At 34.8% G+C, this 18781-nt stretch overlaps 3 protein-coding genes across 4 annotated transcripts in view; 1 reads left to right on the top strand and 2 right to left on the bottom strand.

Moving 5' to 3' along the window:
* LOC132723568 (uncharacterized) overlaps positions 1-11644 on the top strand; it is a 36302-nt gene extending 24658 nt beyond the window's left edge. For both annotated transcript variants that reach the window (XM_060708310.1, XM_060708309.1), the window contains exons 2-3: positions 2339-2482; positions 5786-11644. In XM_060708310.1, coding sequence (XP_060564293.1) covers positions 2339-2482; positions 5786-5967 — 326 coding nt within the window. In that variant the 3' untranslated portion in view covers positions 5968-11644. The remainder of the gene's footprint in view (positions 1-2338; positions 2483-5785) is intronic.
* A 968-nt stretch (positions 11645-12612) lies between these two features.
* LOC132723574 (brorin-like) lies at positions 12613-15502 on the bottom strand. The gene is made up of 2 exons (XM_060708324.1): positions 15176-15502; positions 12613-12832 (listed from the first exon to the last, which is right to left on the bottom strand). The coding sequence occupies exons 1-2, from the start codon at positions 15423-15425 to the stop codon at positions 12720-12722; spliced, it is 363 nt and encodes a 120-aa protein (XP_060564307.1). The 5' UTR covers positions 15426-15502; the 3' UTR covers positions 12613-12719.
* Positions 15503-16141: 639 nt separating this feature from the next.
* Positions 16142-18524, bottom strand: LOC132723573 (brorin-like). Its single transcript, XM_060708323.1, has 2 exons — positions 18234-18524; positions 16142-16297 (listed from the first exon to the last, which is right to left on the bottom strand). The coding sequence occupies exons 1-2, from the start codon at positions 18475-18477 to the stop codon at positions 16185-16187; spliced, it is 357 nt and encodes a 118-aa protein (XP_060564306.1). The 5' UTR covers positions 18478-18524; the 3' UTR covers positions 16142-16184.
* Between the last annotated feature and the right edge of the window lie 257 nt (positions 18525-18781).

The following is an 18781-nucleotide window of genomic DNA, read 5'->3' as shown; positions in this document are numbered from 1 at the left end:
TGTGTATCATCATCTGTTATATGTATCACCATCTGTTATGTGTATCATCTGTTATGTGTATCATCTGTTATGTGTATCATCATCTGTTATGTGTATCATCTGTTATGTGTATCATCATCTGTTATGTGTATCATCATCTGTTATGTGTATCATCATCTGTTATGTGTATCATCTGTTATGTGTATCATCTGTTATGTGTATCATCTGTTATGTGTATCATCTGTTATGTGTATCATCATCTGTTATGTGTATCATCATCTGTTATATGTATCACCATCTGTTATGTGTATCATCTGTTATGTGTATCATCTGTTATGTGTATCAGCTGTCATGTATAGCATCTGTAATTTGTATCATCTGATATGTGTATTATATGTTATGTATTTCATCCCTTATGTGATTTCACATAACATTTTTTACGTTGTTTATATAATTACACTAGCAAGATTTTCTACATATGTGTACATTGTTCAAATGTAAAAGAACGCAATTTTCAATTTGAAGAAGAAAATTCCCCCTTAAAGACTTGTTTTACATTCAATACTACTTAATTTCGCTATCTGTCACATTTAGCGCTACTTAAATTTTGCTACTTCTTCGACAATTTGTTTTCACATTCAGCGCTACTGACTTCCAGTGAAACACGTGTTTGCCCCTAATATGAAAATATGAGGCATAATTTGCTTTTAAAACCTAGCGTGTCTGTAAATATTACAAATATACATTGTATATTATCCGATACGATAATAACTGTAAGGAGTGTTATGATGTATTGATCACATCGGGCTACCATTGGTCAGAAATCATTTTAATAATCAGGTTCTAATCTACATATTAGTAGGTAGTGCAACTGATTATACATGGATTAAAAAATGGAAACAAAAGCTATTAATGATTCAGCTCCTCAATATGAATGCCAGAAAGGCGCGAGATCCTAAGAAAATGTGTTATGCGAGTTATCGGTCTTCATAAGTCTGTACCAAATTCCCTGCAGCGGTTACTTCCCCTTATCAATACAGCAAAGCGTGACGTTGTCAAAATTGTCTAGAGTTCCTTCCACTTACTCTACGTTATAGTCTGGAGTTCGTTCCCTGCCGCAGTTAATGAAGACAGGGAACCAGACTAAACGTGACGTAAACGAATTCATAACACAACATTTGGAACGCTTCAACGATCATTATCATCTCGAAAATAATTGAAAGTTGTCCTACCACGTGACTTTTGGTGTAAGAAAAAGGCGGTGGATGTACAATGTAAATTTGTATCATGAGAAACGTTTGTATTCATTGCCATAAATTTGAATGTAAAGTTCTGTAATATTGTGATTGAAAGGTAGGTTTTTCATAATAATGAGTTCGAGGCCTTTATCTGAAATTTGACGGAAAAGGCCGAGAAGTTGCGATTTGACCATATTCATGTACTACTTGTCGAAAGTTCTTATTGTGTGAAATATATCTTCATCCTTAATTTCAAATAAGACGTGTGTTTTAGAAAACGGTCGCTGCATAGTAAAGCATGAATAACAGAACCGTAAATTGCTTAATTAACGGGCAGCATGTGGCGAATGTATCTTTAAGATAAATGTGTTTATACATTTATCCTATTGCATATTCCTGACAATCTTCTGAAATTAATTAATAATCCTGAAATCTATGTTAAGCTCATTTTTTCGTATTGCATAATCCTCAAAGAAGCGTTTATGTGACCTTGAGTAACTAATATAATTAATGTTTTCTGAAGGTATATTATATATGAAAATTTAGGAAGATGGTGGCAATTTTATACAGTCTGATGTTAGATGTTTTACCTTTAAACAATGGAGGCTGATTTTGTACACTTTGCGCGTCGCGTTGTCGAAAGCGACAACACAACCTTATATATAGTTATCGTCTTTTCGTCTTGTCGCTAGCGAAGCACGCCAAACGGCGCGTTGTCGCAAGGCGTGTTGTTGCGATGTCGCCCTGTCGCTTGGCTCAAACATATACAAATAGCCCATCCTTTGATTTGAAGCGAGCGACAATGTGACATCGCGACAACACGCCGCATGACACGCCGTTTGGCGGTCATCGTTAGCGACAGGACGACAAGACAAAAGTCCGACAACGCGCCGTTTGGCGCTTTGTCGTGATGTTGCTAGCGAAAACACGACGCACTAAAATGTTCCGAATCAGCCACCATATAAAACTCCATGTAAATTTCCTGGTATAATTCTAGACATGCAAAGTAAATATATTGCTGCGGGAGTGGTTGCATCAAATAATTGCATACGACTCAGATTTCATGTTTTGTTCTTTGTCTTTGATGAAAATATAAACCAGTTATTTTACTATATTTACAGACTGGTTCAAAGCCACACAGGGATTGATGTCAGTGGGGCTCGGACTTGGATTAATCGCCTTGTTGGTGGCCACATTATCACTGTGCTGCACGTGCCATAGTTGCAATCCACATCATCCAATATGCGGTCTTCTCTTAACCTCATGTAAGCTAAATTTTAAATCATTTATGACTTGCAATCATTATACTTCCCGCGCTCAATGAATGTTGTAAGGGGGTATACTTTACTGGTTTGAGACTGTCCGACCGTCTGAGTGTCTGACCGTCTTTGTGCGCTTCTTCTCTAAAACACAAATCAACCAATTTCAATTAAACTTGACAGGAATAATTGTCATGATGTTTTCTTGTGCATGTCGTAAAGAACCTTGACCCATAAATGACATTGACCTTTACGATAAATTCCTTTAATTTTGCTGAAATTGACTGTAATTGGCTATAACTTTCATATATATTGATGTATTGTTTTCATACTTGGATATAAAAACACTTTAAACAATACCTTTTAGTAAGTAAATCTCAACTTGCTTTTGACAGTTGTTTGACCTTGGTAAGATTTTTGGATTTTGCTAAAAAGTGCCATAATTTCTTTATTTATTGATGGATTTGATTCATACATGGACAAAATGGCATCTAGCATAAGACCGCCATGTTGAGCAAATGAAGTCCGACTGAGTGACCTTTTCTTTAAAATGACCTTGACCTTTTTGGTAAAACATGTATTGTGAATTTTGCTGAAATTGACACTAATTTTGTTACTTTTAGGCTGATTTTTTTCAAAATTGTACAAAGTTGCACAAAACAGTCTTTGGTTTAAAATTGTCATGTTGAGCTACTCAAGTTTTACCATAACCTCATATTGACCCATATTTTGGCAAAAATTGGCCATAAAGCTTGTGATCGATCAACTGATTTGATTCATAACGGGACAAAAACAGGACGCTTACAGCATGACATCGCCATGTTAAGCACATTAAAGCTGATCTTAATGTGACCTTGTCCTTAAGGTCAAATTATTGAATTTTGCTAAAATTAGCCATAAATGTTATTATTGGATTTATTGTATTCATTTTTGGGCAAAACGACTTTTACGTAAATACCTTCACGAAGGTTAAATGAATATGACTTAGTTCATAAAATAGTTAGCCATAACTATTTTTATTGGATGTATTGTATTCACTTTTGGGCATAACGACCTTTAAGTAAATACCTTCACGTAGGTTAAACTTATGGTGGCATATTTCTGCCACCAGATAACCATATAACTAACTAGTTAATTAAGAGGTTAACTAGTTACGTAACTAGTTAACCTCTTAATTAACTAGTTAGTTATGTGGTTAACTAGTTACGTAACTAGTTAATTTTTTCAATAAATAAAAGATCATAACGGGAAATAAATGCATGTTAGTGCCTACAACTGCCATCCTTTTATTATTTTACCAGCTTAATATTAAGTGATTAACTTAACCTCTAATTAACTAGTTAACTAAGAGGTTAACTTGTTGCATAACTAGTTAACCTCTTAATTAACTAGTTAATTAAGAGGTTAACTAGTTACGTAACTAGTTAACCTCTTAATTAACTAGTTAGTTATATGGTTATCTGGTGGCAGAAATATGCCACCATACAATATGACCTTGACCTTTATGATAAAATTAATAAATTGTCTAAATTGGCCATATCTTCTTTAAATGGACGGATTTGATTAGTACTTGGACAAAGCAACACTCGCCATACACGTCATGTCTAGCAAGTAAAGGTATGACCTTGAACTTTTAATGACCACAGCTAATGCTAAGTCATTGAACTTTGCTATATTAGCCATATAATTTTTATTTATGTACTGATTTTATTTATAATTGGACTTACCAATTCAATTAACCTTTAAATGACATTGACCTTTAAAGAGAATATCATTTTGTCTGAAATTGGCCAAACCTTTGTTATTGATGAATGAATTTGATTCATATTTGGACATAACAATGCTTTGGAAAAAAAATCCTTATGTGATACAAGTCGAATATAACCTTGACCTTTAATGGCTAAAGTCGCGAGAGCTCTTATACTTTTTTTCATCACTCTGTTGAACGTAATCAAACTGCAACTTTTACCCTTATATAAATGTTTCTATTGATTTCGAGGAATATTCCCCCTTTCCATAAAATGTAGTTATAGTAATAATAGATAAAATAGTAAAAGTAATGGTCATGTGGAAATACATTTGACCTTAAAATGACCTTGTCCTAACAATAAAACTAAAGGTCAAATATTTGAATGTTTCAAGATAGCGTCGAGTTTAGTATGGTTATAAGCTATTGGTAGGTCTGTATGTGATTTTAGAGAAAATCAAATCAAACGAAACTCATGTTGAAAGGTTATAGGATTCAAGCTTAAAGAAATTAACAAAGAACACTTGTCTCGAAACAGCTGGTAATGAAGAGATCAAAATTGCGAAGTTTAAAATTGTTCTCAGCTAAAGAAAGAAATGCTTTTTACAAAACAGTTTCTATAATTTAACATCTAAATACAAGTATGCAAATATTGGTGAAATGAAATGAATATTTCATGCTTACAACCAAATTCCCCTATGCCCTGATACAAAACATTAATTTTAAAATTCTGAGAAACCATATCGTTAAATGCTGTGTAATTTTAGTCCGCCATATCCGAATGGTCCGACCATTGATTATTCCACTCTAATCGAAATCAATGCTATCTTGAAACATTTAAAGTTCCTAATCAAGGAATATGTTCAAAATTGACAGACGAATTATGACCAGTTCTGTACTTTTAAATATTAACATGGACAAAAATTTCAGTCAGTCTTTACTTCTTCCAAAATATTAGGATTGTGTTAACTTTAAAACAAAATATTCTCTCACCTCTTTATTGATTAAGACATAATTATAATGCTCAAATATGTTTTCTTTTTCAAATACTGATAATTGCTATACAGTCTTTATATAGTTAACACTACGTTTAAACAGTAGGAAATTATATAGTGTAATTTAAAAAACAAAAAATAATACAAAAAACTGGCAATTTCTTTTAAGAAAGGTACAAAGTTACATCACAGTATAAAAACAAGACAACTTCCTGTTTGAGCATCAAGGTTAAATTATTGAAATTTGCTAAAATTGTCAAAAAAGGATCATTATTTTATTTAGTATTTACAGATTTCATTAATACTTGGATAAAAGAACACGAATGACAAAACCAACTTTTGAATTATTTTGATATGACCTTGACCTTTAATTGACCTTAACCGTCAAGGTCAAATTTTTGAAATTTGCTTATATAGCTTTAATAACTTATCTATTTATTTATCATTTTATAGATTTAATTCATACTTGGACAAAAGAACACATGTGACAATATTAATATGATGATTAATTTAAATGTGACCTTGACCTTTGAATGACCTTGACTAGCAATGTGATTTGTTTTACAGGTTTGTCAATGGCAGTTGGGATTGTAATATTCGGAGTGAAAGCACATGACGAGTGGAATATAGAGTTAGAGAAGGGCCTGCACGGAAGCTTCGGATGGTCGTTCTGGGTGGGCATAGGGGCCACGGCTCTAGCTTTCTTGACCTCTTGTATATATTGCTGCATAGGCAGAAAACGTTACTGATGAGGAGGAAAGACGTCAGAAAGAAACTGATGATTACAAAATAAACATTAATGACGTCATCAATTTCGTTATGTAGAAACGGATGACGGCAGTACAATATTAAAGATGACTGTCATATGTTCTCAAAATATAGTTTATGAATCAGTTAAGCGCATGAACATTTTTTTCTTCATATATTTATATAATGAAAAGTGATTTTTTTTATGTTATGGTCAGTTCATTTCAATCGTTAATAATCAGTGCAGCCTTTATAAACAAAAGTACTCATGCAACAATGTTATTAAAAGACTATATATCCTGCAATTGCGATCAATAAAGAGATTAATATCTCTCTGCAATCGATCACAATAGTGCAGCCTTAAATATTATAACCTATACATGCGCTCCATTTATCGCCGTTGCAGGTGTTAGTTTTTCTAGTCAATCTTCCATGCAGTTTCGCACTTTATCTCTTTCGTAACTTGCTGCTTAAACTCGATCTAGTTCGTTAATTTCGGCTTGCACAGCCGCAGTGGAGTGTTTTTCCATCATGTTTTTCCAAAATCTCCTTTGGCGTTATTTAGTAAGTTTCTAGGTGCTAGCATAATTGTTTCATTGTTTAGTAACGTATTTCTTACGTTTCAAAAAAACAACGTTCCTAAAACTTCTTGCGTATTATGAAAACACTAAACTTTTGTTTTTTCAAGTTCGTGCGAATCAAAAAAATGTGTTTTAATTAGAAACCTAACACGTGGTTTTCAGGGTTTTAATTTTATTTTCATTTGATATAACCGGTAAATATAAAGTTATTATTTGAAGAAGAAAAAAGAAAGGATGAAATGTACCAGGCATATTTCAACCATAAGATATTGGCGTTCAATAGAATAAATATTAAGCCTGACCGGACAGCTCGAACATGCCAGCTGTTTCAGCTTTATTGTTATAAAGTATTTAAGACGGCTGCTATCTAAAATGGACTGACCACCATTTTGCTTCCTTATTCTATATGTATTTTTTATGATATTTGCTTTCTTTATGTTTAAGCTCACCAGAGCACAGCTTGCTCAATTTGAGCTTTTGTGATCTCACACCGTCCGGCGTCCGCCTGTCATTCCGTTCAAATTTCTTCAAACAGCATGTCCTTCTCAACCACTGAAGCAATTGCTCAAAGCTGTCTTGTTCTGATCCATGGTTGCTTTTTGTTGAAATTGTTCAAAGAAATCATTCCAAGCAGAACACTGGTTGTCATGACATACAAAAACAATCTTCTCCGACATTGCATGGATAGAGCTAAGATTTCTGGTATTGTCTAGTGGACCTCTACCAAGAATGCGCAATACAAAATAATACCACTTAGGCTACTATTAGCCAAATCCTAGTGGATTTTCCCTACATATGATATAATGAAACTTAAAAATCTTCTTCTCTGAAACCACAAAGCACATGTCCTTCTGAACCACTGAAGCAATTGCCCAAAGCTGTCTTGTTCTGATCCATGGTTGCTTTTTGTTGAAATTGTTCAAAGAAATCATTCCAAGCAGAACACTGGTTGTCATGATACACAAAAACAATTTTCTCCAAAATTGCACGGATAGAGCTTAGATTTCTGTCATTGTCTAGTGGACCTCTACCAAGAATGCACAATACAAAAAATACCCCTTGGGCTACTATTAGCCAAATCCTAGTGGGTTTTCTTTACATAAGATTTAGTGAAACTTAAAAATCTTCTTCTCTGAAACCACAAAGCGCAGGACAAAGATATTAAGCATGGAGCATTGTCTAGTGCACCTCTACCAAGGTTGTTCAAATTACAGCCCTATGGCAAAAATGTCCTTGAAGCTTGGAAATTTGAACTGTTCGCACAGTTTCAGAAGCAGACATAAATTTTGACATCAGTTGGCCTAGATTTTAATCCTGTGATCTACTTTCTTCTTTGATAGCTATAAACATTTAGTAAACATGTACATACTTAGTTTAACATACCAAAGTATCCAGAACTACAGCTATAAAGTTTGGACTCTTTGCAGTGTCAGATCACCTAGATTAAGATAATTGTGACCTACTTTTTGACTTTCTGATCTCTGAACATTGAATGTTAGACTATATACACAATTTATCATACTAACAGTTGACCTACATTTTGACCCAGTGACCTATTTTTTGTATGTTTAAGTTATCGGAAAGACAACTTGTTCTGTAGAGCTACAGTTATGAAATTTGGACCAATGTTAAAATATACTTTGAAAAACTTCTATAAACTTTGGTGAGCGATATAGGGTTAACTCGACTCTCTTGTTTACGTTATTCTGTATACAGCAAGCATACAGTTGTTGTTTTAATGTTGTACAATATTTATGATTCGTGTTATAGGGCCTATATGATTGTTTCGAAAACTGTTTTATATGCTAGTATGTAATCATATTACACGTATTTGCTACAGCTTTTATGTCAACATCATATGTATGAAATTGTGTTTTATACTATACCTTTCGATATGAATCTAGGGCATTTGCGCTCCAGGACACCCCCCCCCCCTCGTCTAAAATTGCATCATTTGACAATTTCTCCCCGAGCGGAAATGTATAGATAGGTACTTGACACACCTCAACCCCCTCGATCCCCCCGGCACCAGCTAGTTTGGAATTTTGCTAAATCTTTGTCTAATGCAGTTTTAGGCTTATGTTTCAATACAAATGCAACAATTAAATTTAAATGCATAATTCTTGAAATACATGATGATTTAAACATAAGCTTAAGAGTGCATTTGATATACATCTTGCAAATGACCACTGGGAAAGGGGGTGGAGGCAAATTTTCGCCTTTCCATTTGCACTGTAAAGGGTGGTACAAATTGTAAAGTAGGGGTAAATGTCCTGGTGGCAAATGTCTGTTTACCTTTGGATACATTGCCAGTTATAAGTCGCATTCTCATAACAACTGTATACATGATTAATATAAATGCGAAACTTTTTTCAGTTTGAATTCTATAAGGCAACATCTTGCATAACAAGTGATAATTTACCCGGCGGCCATTGTTTTAAGAGGATATTTTCAAAAGGAAATAGCTTGAGATTTCTTTATTATTCTTGGCCTATCAGTCGAGGGAAATCGCTTGAGGTTTCTTTTCTGTTCTCGACCTATTAGTAGAGGGAAATAGCTTTAGGTTTCTTTTCTATTTTTGGCCTATTAGTGAGGAAAATCGCTTGAGGTTTCTTTTCTGTTCTCGACCTATTAGTAGAGGGAAATCGCTTGAGGTTTCTTTTCTATTATTGGCCTATCAGTAAAGGGAAATCGCTTGAGTTTTGGCCTAATATATAGTAGAGGGAAATCGCTTGAGGTTTCTTTATTATTTTTGGCCTAAAAGTAGAGGGAAAGCGCTTGAGGTTTCTTTACTAGTCTCGGCCTATCAGCTTGTACAAGAATTTACATACAATTAACTCGGGAATACATTGTATATTGCTGAACACCTCTAAAATATATTTAATCATTTTAGCATCCCTTTATTTGTATATAAGATGTTCATTTAATGTGTATATGTTACATACAAATGTTTTGCTAAAGTTGTAATAAAATTCCAAATGTTTGAAATGCCTTAGCATCATAACATAAATTTAAAGGATATACAGCTTTATATACATGTATATAAAGAAATGTTTTTAGGCTTTTTTATATACAATTTATAGATAGTAAAATTTATTTGTTTCCTTATCTATAATCTTGAGTGTCATAACGTCATTTTAATACTGCTTAAATTTACCAAGTGAAATATTTTAATGTTAATAAATCATGTTAGCTTAAATGAAATTCCTTTTTTCCCCGAAAAAAATATAAATTATATCATTCTGCGTATGTAAATTAGCTTTGAGCTTATTTCTTCTATAGATATACTGTAAAAGACTCTGTGTTTATGCCGGTAGTTCAGACAACGTATATGAAACATTTTAAAGAACAACAATTACAATCAAAGCTTCTTATCATTAAATTTTGATAAGCTTTATTCTAGTCATTAAACATTTTCGACACCATGATTGTATGAATGTATGAAAATTGTGTCCGATTCAAAATGTACGAAAAGAGGCGTTTCCAAATCGTCCACGTGACATTGTCATTCATGAGTATTTTTTACATTTTTTTTACCTTAGAAAAATTCAAATTAATGATGGAGAACCATTTTCATGTCATTTGTACAATTAACTACCTCTCCCTGTAGAATTGCGTGCTTTCATTATGTCCAAAAATAATTGATTGCAGCTATGCATTCAGACAAGGTTCTATACTGTTGGTAGTTCTATTTTTGTATTTTGATATTGAAATCCGTTAAAGGAACTCCACTGAGGTCAAAATGCCTGAAAACATAAAATTCGAAAGTCTTAAAAATATCAAGTGAATCTCTTAAATGGAAAACTCCGCAAAGGATAACAAAGAAATATACTAAGAATTAAATTGAAAGTCTTTTTTGATTCGATCTTTAGCCAGATTCCAGTGAAAAGCGTTGCAACGCTTTTATTCTTAGGTCGTTTTGCACAAGAAAAATATTTTTTCATGACAAACGGGGTGATGGAATGTCCTGAAATTTTTTACACAAGTTGATGGTCTAGACTTTCATCAATTTGTAAACAAATCTCGGAATAATATTCCCGGTAATGTCATGTCAACAAACCTAGTGGAGTCCCTTTAAACTTTGCATGGACTGTTCCAAACTCAATTCAGGGCAAATCCATTACACAAATTCAACAGGTCAATTGTTAATGTTGGTTTTTATGACTTTTTATGGTTTTAGTAATCTCCCTTTACAAATGGTTACAATTGTTTAAGTTGCTGTGCACCGTGAACGCTGCTTCCTTTTCTCGTACTTTTAATCGCATATTGTTAAAGAGGCCTACACTTTATTATAGCATTATTTATCTGGTGCCTTTCGTTTTGGTCCTTTCTTGTCACGTGCAATGTTTTTCGTCACGTGCAACGGTTCTTGTCACGTGCAATGTTCGAGTCTCGTAAAGCTGTTAATTCAGGTGAAGATAGAAAATAAAGCCTAGTAAGTGTTAACAACATTATACAAGTAATATCTACCAAATGTATTGTATTTTCAACCAAATTGACATGCGGCATCACGGCGGATTAAGCCTCAGAAACGAATTTATAGTTTCCTTTCTTTAGAAAATTCAAGCATGTGTTCCATTGTTATGATGTTTAAATAATGGATTTACAGCATGTTAGATGTTGAACACTTTAAGAAAGTAGCACTGACATTTAAATAAGTTGTCATAAAAGTAAAAAAATTAGTAAACAGTATGCTTACTTCAATGCAAAAAGAAAATTAAATCGCTGTAACTTAAACTGTCAAAAAGCAACATAAGCAAAATATTGTTTTACCATGTGAAAATAACAATGAAGGCATTTCTGGGGCTTAATTGGGCGTTGATGGTTAAACATCGATCATACGCATGTAATATGCGTACTTCTTAGTCAAGATAACTGTGTGTTACTATTTTATTTACAATGTCAATTCAATTCAGAGCTTTCTAAACAAGTAAACATCGTCACGTGTTTCTTGTCGATGGAATACCTGTATAATTACATGTTTCTACATATAATAACAAGCTTGTGTAAATCCTCATTACGACATAAAGGCAGGTGTAAACTTATTATAGGAAAATATGTATATAGCGTGAGAGAAAATAAATAATTATACAACTCATTATCTTTCTTGTCATTTACGTCATTCGTCGTGGTTGTTCAAAATACAAATGTTAAGGGAAGTAACTAGTATAATTACCTTGATTATTTTTTAATTTTAGTTATCTCCCTTTACAAATTGAATCGCCGTCTGACGTCATCTGCGTGAGTTGTCCCATGTAACAAAATTTTGCAATTGGTTCCGGTCGGTTGCACAACTAGGTCACGGAAAAAAACAATTTAAAATTGAATGCCAATTTCAAAACAAGGCCAGAACTTGTATATAGGGTATGTAACATCGAGGTCCTCTACCCAAGTTGTTTGAAATTGGGTTAAAATTGACCCGCCCGGTTGTCAGGTTTTCTTTACACGTGTAAAATAAAAAAATGAAGATAACAATTCTTCTCTGCAATTCCAAAGTCTAAAGCTTGGATACTGGTATAAAACATGGTCTAGTGGACCTTTACCAGACTATGCCTTTAGACGTTAAAATTGACATCGTCCTAGGGTTCATTATTTTTACATGGATATGTGTAAGGGGAAATTATTGTTTGTAAAAATGCATAAGGCCCAAGATTTCTAAGTTTCGTATGTAGCATAATATTTAATCGAATCATATATAACTCACCATTCTTTCAGTAATATTTGTACCTATCGGTGTCTACACTGTACCACTTCAAAATAGAAAATACTTTTCTTTTTAAGCTGATTATTTTGTCCACCTCATACAATTAGAATAACATTTAAATCTATCTAAATATGGGCCCGATATCGAATTCAACGATGATACAATCGCAACTTTTCAGTCCTTTCCGTCAGTCTTCGGATAAAGACTTTTATGGATAATAGCCGATGTCATCCCGATTGTCGATGATAATGTAATAGACCAACCGGAAGTCTCATTTTGTGTGATTTCTATCAGTCTACGATTGGCAATCTATTATATGAGTACTGTTACATGGGAACGCGAAATAGATTAACACCAGCGCATTTTAATGCTGCAATTTCATTAAAAGGTATACATAATTTTACAAAGTCGTCGAATATAGTCAAGACTAGCAATTTATCATAAAATTAATAGTAAAAATGTACGTATTTCACACACAGGTGGCATCCTGTCCTAAATATTTGCATGTACAGTTTTTTCCGTCAACAATTTTCCAATGATTCCATGGAATGACACTCTCATCGGGACCGCGACAATTTGGACCTGAAATCATGGAACTATATCACATTTTGCCTCTGTGTGAATATTTATATTATTTACTTAGCATTCCGTTATTTTGATTTGCTTTAGCAACATGCGCGGATCTAAGGGAGGATGGGGTACGGCAAAGGGGTACGGCTCATTGAATGTTCAGAAAATATGTATTTGATGGTATAAAACATTTATCCTAAGTCTTAATGAATTCTAAGTCCATTCCCATTACACTATATACTAATATATAGACAAGGGTAACAACTCCCATAAGAAGGTGTCTATGCCCAATCAGGGTTTTTGCCTCGCAGTTTTTTACACGATACAGCATTTCAACGTACGCTTTTTAACGAAAAGAGACCCCAAAAAGCTTGTGAAATTATGACTCGTGACCCTATGGAAACTAAGTAAAATATCAACACCATTGCCATTTGTTGAATTTTTACGACGACTAACACACCGACTATGTACACGGCCACAACAACAACTACAAAAAAGACGACTATGCCGACGACGAACACTATAACAATGTCTACAACTATTTTTCGTGTGAAGGTTCGGCAATGGCACGAACGACTTAAACGGTTTTAACCACGAATACGACTAGTACGACTTTATAACTACGAGTAAAGCTAAGACGACGACGATTACCACTATTACAAAAACTAAGTTTAAACATATTTTATTCCTTTCAATTTTAATATGTACAATGCAAATATATAGAAAGAAAAATATATAAATACATTTTGAAAGAAAAATGGTTGAACCACAAGTTCAAATAACATTAGCAAATCGGTCCGTCCCTAAAACTTATACGAATACGGCCACGACAACAACCCCGACTACAACTTTTGCGACTACGCCGATGACTACGGCCATGTTTTCGACCATGCAGGACTACTACTTTTGCGACTTCGCCGATAACAACGACCTTGATTTCGGTCAAGCAGGACTACGGTCATGATTTCGACGATGCAGGACTACGACGTTTGCGACTTCGCCGATAACTATGGCCATGATTTTGACAATGCAGGACTTTGACTTTTGCGACTTCGCGGATGACAAAGGCAATGTGTTCGATCATGCAGGACTATGACTGTTGCGACTTCGCCAATGACTACAGCCATGATATCGACCATGCAGGACACAACTTTTGCGACTTCGCCGATGTCTACGGTCATGTTTTCGAGCATGCAGAAATACGACTGTTGCGGCTATGCCGATGACTACGGCCATGATTTAGACTACGATAACTAGTACGACTACAAATGTTACGATTACAAATACTGCTACAACCACAGCAGTGATGACGATTCAGACCGCCAATATAAGTTCTACAATTTTTCTTACTACGAATTCAGCCACGACGACGACTACAATTACAACTTCTACGACCAGACCACGAATTTGACAAGAAGACCTGCAAAAAATACCACGCACAAGACTTTAACGACTATGCTGATGAGTACGTTCATGAATTCGACGACTTAGACTATTACAACTACGACTTTCAAGACCACAAGTACGGCTATTATCAAGACCATAGCTTCGTCCACTAATAAGAATTCGACGATTTCTTATACAGATAGGATTTTGACGACTTACTATGACTTCAAAAATGTAGACTTTTCGGCTCTGATCATAACTACATGTATTACAACTATTTATACCACAACTTCACCGATTACGACCACGACTACTTCAACTTTTACGACCACAACTCCCTTGATTACGACCACACTTACGACTACTTAGATTACGAGTACGAGTAAGATTTTTACGATTTTACGAACGGTGAAACGACTACATTTACAGCTAGACAACAAGGACTTCGGCGGATTCTTTTACGACCACTACCACTGCGAGTGCGACTACGAACAGGACTTATACGACCACGACTACGTGGACGTCCATTACTATGACTTTAACAATTACAAGTACAGATTGGCTGCAAGAAAGCATTTGTCTGCACTAAAACAGACTTTAAACTGGATGTTGCCATTCATGATGTGCATAAAACTTTGCAACAGATTGCACTTGCATGGTCTTCAGAAATTAAGCATGTTCAAGGTAAATTTTCTTATTGTTATCATTTTTATTTTTGTTTATAATAGTCCTTTAAACATAAACCTGGAAGTGTACTTTCAAATGGTTCATCATTTTACATTGTGAGCTTTGTTGTTATATGAATTTGACCTACTTTCACTTTGGACCCACGTAGTGAAAACAAACATGGCTGACAAAGCGGAATCACCTTAAATAAAGCATATTATCTAGAAGATCGCGGTAAACAGCTTTTGTTATAATTTCTAATATACCAGAAAGTAAGGTAAAGAAAAAGAAAATAGATATTACCATGGGGACAGTAAACGCAGCAATCCGTGGGCTTGTACCTTGCAGGATCTACACATGCTGGTGGTGGACACGGGGGAGGAACACATAATGTCTCGTTGCCAACCGTGCATGGAAACGGACAATAGTGAGCTGTTACATTCTTTGTACTCACAGTCGGTAAAGCTCCGTTTTCTGCTCCAATACCAGAAAAGTGTGACGAAAAAATAACAAAGATGAAGAACACTATTACACAAGTGAAATATTTTTCCATAGTTTCAGTGAAAGGTATTTATCTTCAAGGTTCCTAACGTTGGCGGCATAAAAGATAAGAAAGCCTACAGATAACAGCGTGTACATATTCCAAATGCATTATCATTTACAGTTAGCTCGGCGCCACTTATCGAAACATAATTCATATTGCTTTAGTTACGAAATAATTGCTTTTGACGTTTTCCTTACAGCTGCTGCTGTTGTTGTTGATGATGATGTTGATAATGATGATGATGATGATGATGATGGTGATGGTGGTGGTGGTGATGATGATGATGGTGGTGGCGGTGACTTCTAACACTAACCCTGACCTTAAACTTACCCTAAAGCGTTCTTAAACCTAGACTAAACCTAATTATAAAAATGCCTATACAATCTTAGGTTCTTAAACTTAAAATGACTCTAGAAGGGAAGGTTAAAGTTCCGAGGTAGCACTTAAATTTCTACCTTAACCTCACTTTGCATTGGTTAAGCTGACACATTGACCTCGCCAGGTTGGGTAAACCGGAGCACACACAGAGACGCACAAACACACACACATATAGAACAGTACCACTGTCATAGAAAGAACAAGACTATGTGACATGAGGATTTATAAAACTGATTCTATGAAAGCTGGCAGTACAAATGCCAATTGCTTATTGTCAATGCAGTATGACGATTCTGTATATCATTCCGTTTTTTAAATACAGATAAATAAAAACAATAAATATGGTAGTCTGTGAATAACATTTTTATTTATTGAAACACTTCATGAATTTCAAACACAGATGGCATCCTGTGTTATATATTTGCAAGTACAATTTTTCCCGTCAATGATTTTCCAGTGGTTGTATCGAATAATATGCTGGTCAGGGCCTCGGCAATCAGGGCCTAATTCAAATAAATAAATGTATATTAATCTTTCAAATCTAATGAAAAGCATTATTTAAGTTGCATATTTATGTTAAGTGCTGTGTCAAGCATTGCTCGGAAACATTGCTCGACAGGGATCGAGCATGTACGAGGGTTGTTTCAATATTATGTATTAAGTATTCTACGATATCTTAAAAGCATATGACTCAAATAGTCAAAAGAAAATTACATCCCTTTAAGATATTCTACGAGGTTTGAAATACATAATTTTTGTTTCTGAATTCATAAATGAACTGCGACACGGTACGCTAATTTAGGAAGACAACTGAGGCACTGACTGACGGCTGAGCCAAGGGTATCTCCTGACAATAATATTATCGACGACAAAATAAGAACTTTTAAGAAACTTCTTTGGAAAGAAAACAAAACAAACGCATGGGTTTTTTCTGGAGAGAATGGTGAGTGTGGCAAGACGGCAACCTTTCTCTGACTTAATTAACAAGTTCAGTTGTATATGATGGAGCATTATCATGAAGTTGGCGAACATGCCTAAATCCTGACACAAGGCGTCGTTTCTGGTTATATTCCTTGTGTGGTTTTAGTATGACATCTCGTTAATACCCAACGTCAAATACCCCAGGCCGAACCATAAGGGGAGCGGTGGCTTAGTGGTTAAGATGTCTGCCTCTCAACCCAGGGATAATGGGATCACGACAATGTTTCTTCATATAACACTAGTACTGCATGGGTTAGTGGTTATGGTTGGTTCCAGAAAGCGGACTCGAAAATGATTCATATAAGTTGCAAGAACTTGTTTCGCAATCGAGCATAAATAAATGTGTTTAAACCAAATAACCGTTAGTTAACATTTATCAGTTATGTTACATGTTAATCACACAGTGGGTATCCGACTATGGGTAATACCGACGATGGGTAATTTACCGACGATTAGTTATGCCGATGAGTTATGCCAACGAAATTTTACGGCTATACCATCACATGAGAAGAATGTACAAGAAAGGACCATATATTTGTGCTGATGGCTCTTTTACCAACTACAGACCTTCTACAGTGTTTGGTAAGCCATTTTTCCAAAGGATTTGTGACTAGTTCGAAATAGTGGACCCACGTTTCGTCACTAGTAACAATGTTTGCAAATTGCCTTTGATTGAAGTTTTGAAACATATTGAGCAATTGCTTAGCGGGCTATACTCATATTCTTTTCTTTGATCATATGCCAATATAAGGGATATTGATCTGGCAGAAATCTTTCCTTTTCCTTTCAAAATACACCTTAAATAGTGAGAACCCGCGAAAGCGATAAGAACATATTTCATATTTCCCTGACTTCAGAGACATTTATCTTGCCTGTTACAGTCACAAATCGACCAGATTCGCGGACTCTGTGCCAGTCAGACCTACGAACTTTCTCGTAAGATACCTTATCAGACCGAGAACCTTCCCCCAATTTTAGTAAAATCTACTCTACCGAATGACGGAGTTGTTGAAATGAGCTATTCAGCAGGCTTATTTATCCACGAATTCACATCCGTGAAATCGTGCAAATGTAATTGCGCTGTGGTACGATTCACATTAAACAACGAACAACCCTCCATCAATGAAAGCGAATGTTTATTAGTAAGCTTTTACAAAGTTGAATGTAGTAAATGCTTATTAATGAGCACTAACCAGTTTTGTGTTTGAAACTATTTTTATAATCAGTCGATTTACAAGACTGATTAAAAGTTCGCCGGTTTACTAAAATAAATGTGTTACGATTCATTTGAAAAATACTGCAATCTTATTAGACAAAACAATAACATTAAGTAATCTTACTTACAAATTTTATAACCATATCAAAAGAAAGTCTAATTTAACCTCAACAGACTCGCCATATTGCAAAAACATCTCTTATTGTGTTTCCGTTGATATAAAAATAAAAATTAAAACTTACCATGGGGACAGTATTCGCAGCAATCTGTCGGCTGATACTTTGCAGGATCCACGCATGGCGGCGGAGGACACGGGGGTGGATAACATAATGTCGCGTTGCCAGCTGTACATGGAAACGGACAATAGTGCGCTGTCACATTCTTTGTACTTACTGTCGGTATATCTATTTTCTCCTTGCCATATATAGGCGATGACAAAATAGCGAAAAAGCCGAACACAAGCGTATTTATTAAATGTTTCACCATCCCTTTAGTGTAAATTAAAGGACTGTTTACGACGTAAAAACATTTATGATAAGATAGTCACGATAAATTACTGATTTTAAATTAAGTTGTAGAAAGCTACTGTCAAAACTAGGTCAAAACTTGTCAACGCCATTGAACAATATTAGCTGTACTATATAATAATAAAGAGCTTGTTTTATTTGGTTGTTTCTTTCTTTTCTTCCTTGTTTGTTTGCATTTTGTCTTTTCGTAAACAAAGTAGCCCACCTTATTCGTGCCGTTCACCCACTCAATAAATGACAATGTCCTTTTTGAAAAAAATTAG

Source organism: Ruditapes philippinarum, unplaced genomic scaffold (genome assembly GCF_026571515.1).
Source record: "Ruditapes philippinarum isolate M1 unplaced genomic scaffold, ASM2657151v2 ctg3342_1_1_1_1, whole genome shotgun sequence".
Lineage (NCBI taxonomy): Eukaryota > Metazoa > Mollusca > Bivalvia > Venerida > Veneridae > Ruditapes > Ruditapes philippinarum.
This window is presented reverse-complemented; position numbering and strand designations above follow the sequence as displayed.

Coding starts and splice junctions, on each gene's coding strand:
- LOC132723574 (XM_060708324.1), bottom strand. CDS start 15,425: ATGGAAAAATATTTCACTTGTGTAATAGTGTTCTTCATCTTTGTTATT. Junction 12,833..15,175: donor CTGCGTTTACTGTCCCCATG/GTAATATCTATT, acceptor CCATGATTTCAG/GTCCAAATTGTCGCGGTCCC.
- LOC132723573 (XM_060708323.1), bottom strand. CDS start 18,477: ATGGTGAAACATTTAATAAATACGCTTGTGTTCGGCTTTTTCGCTATT. Junction 16,298..18,233: donor CTGCGAATACTGTCCCCATG/GTAAGTTTTAAT, acceptor TATTTGAATTAG/GCCCTGATTGCCGAGGCCCT.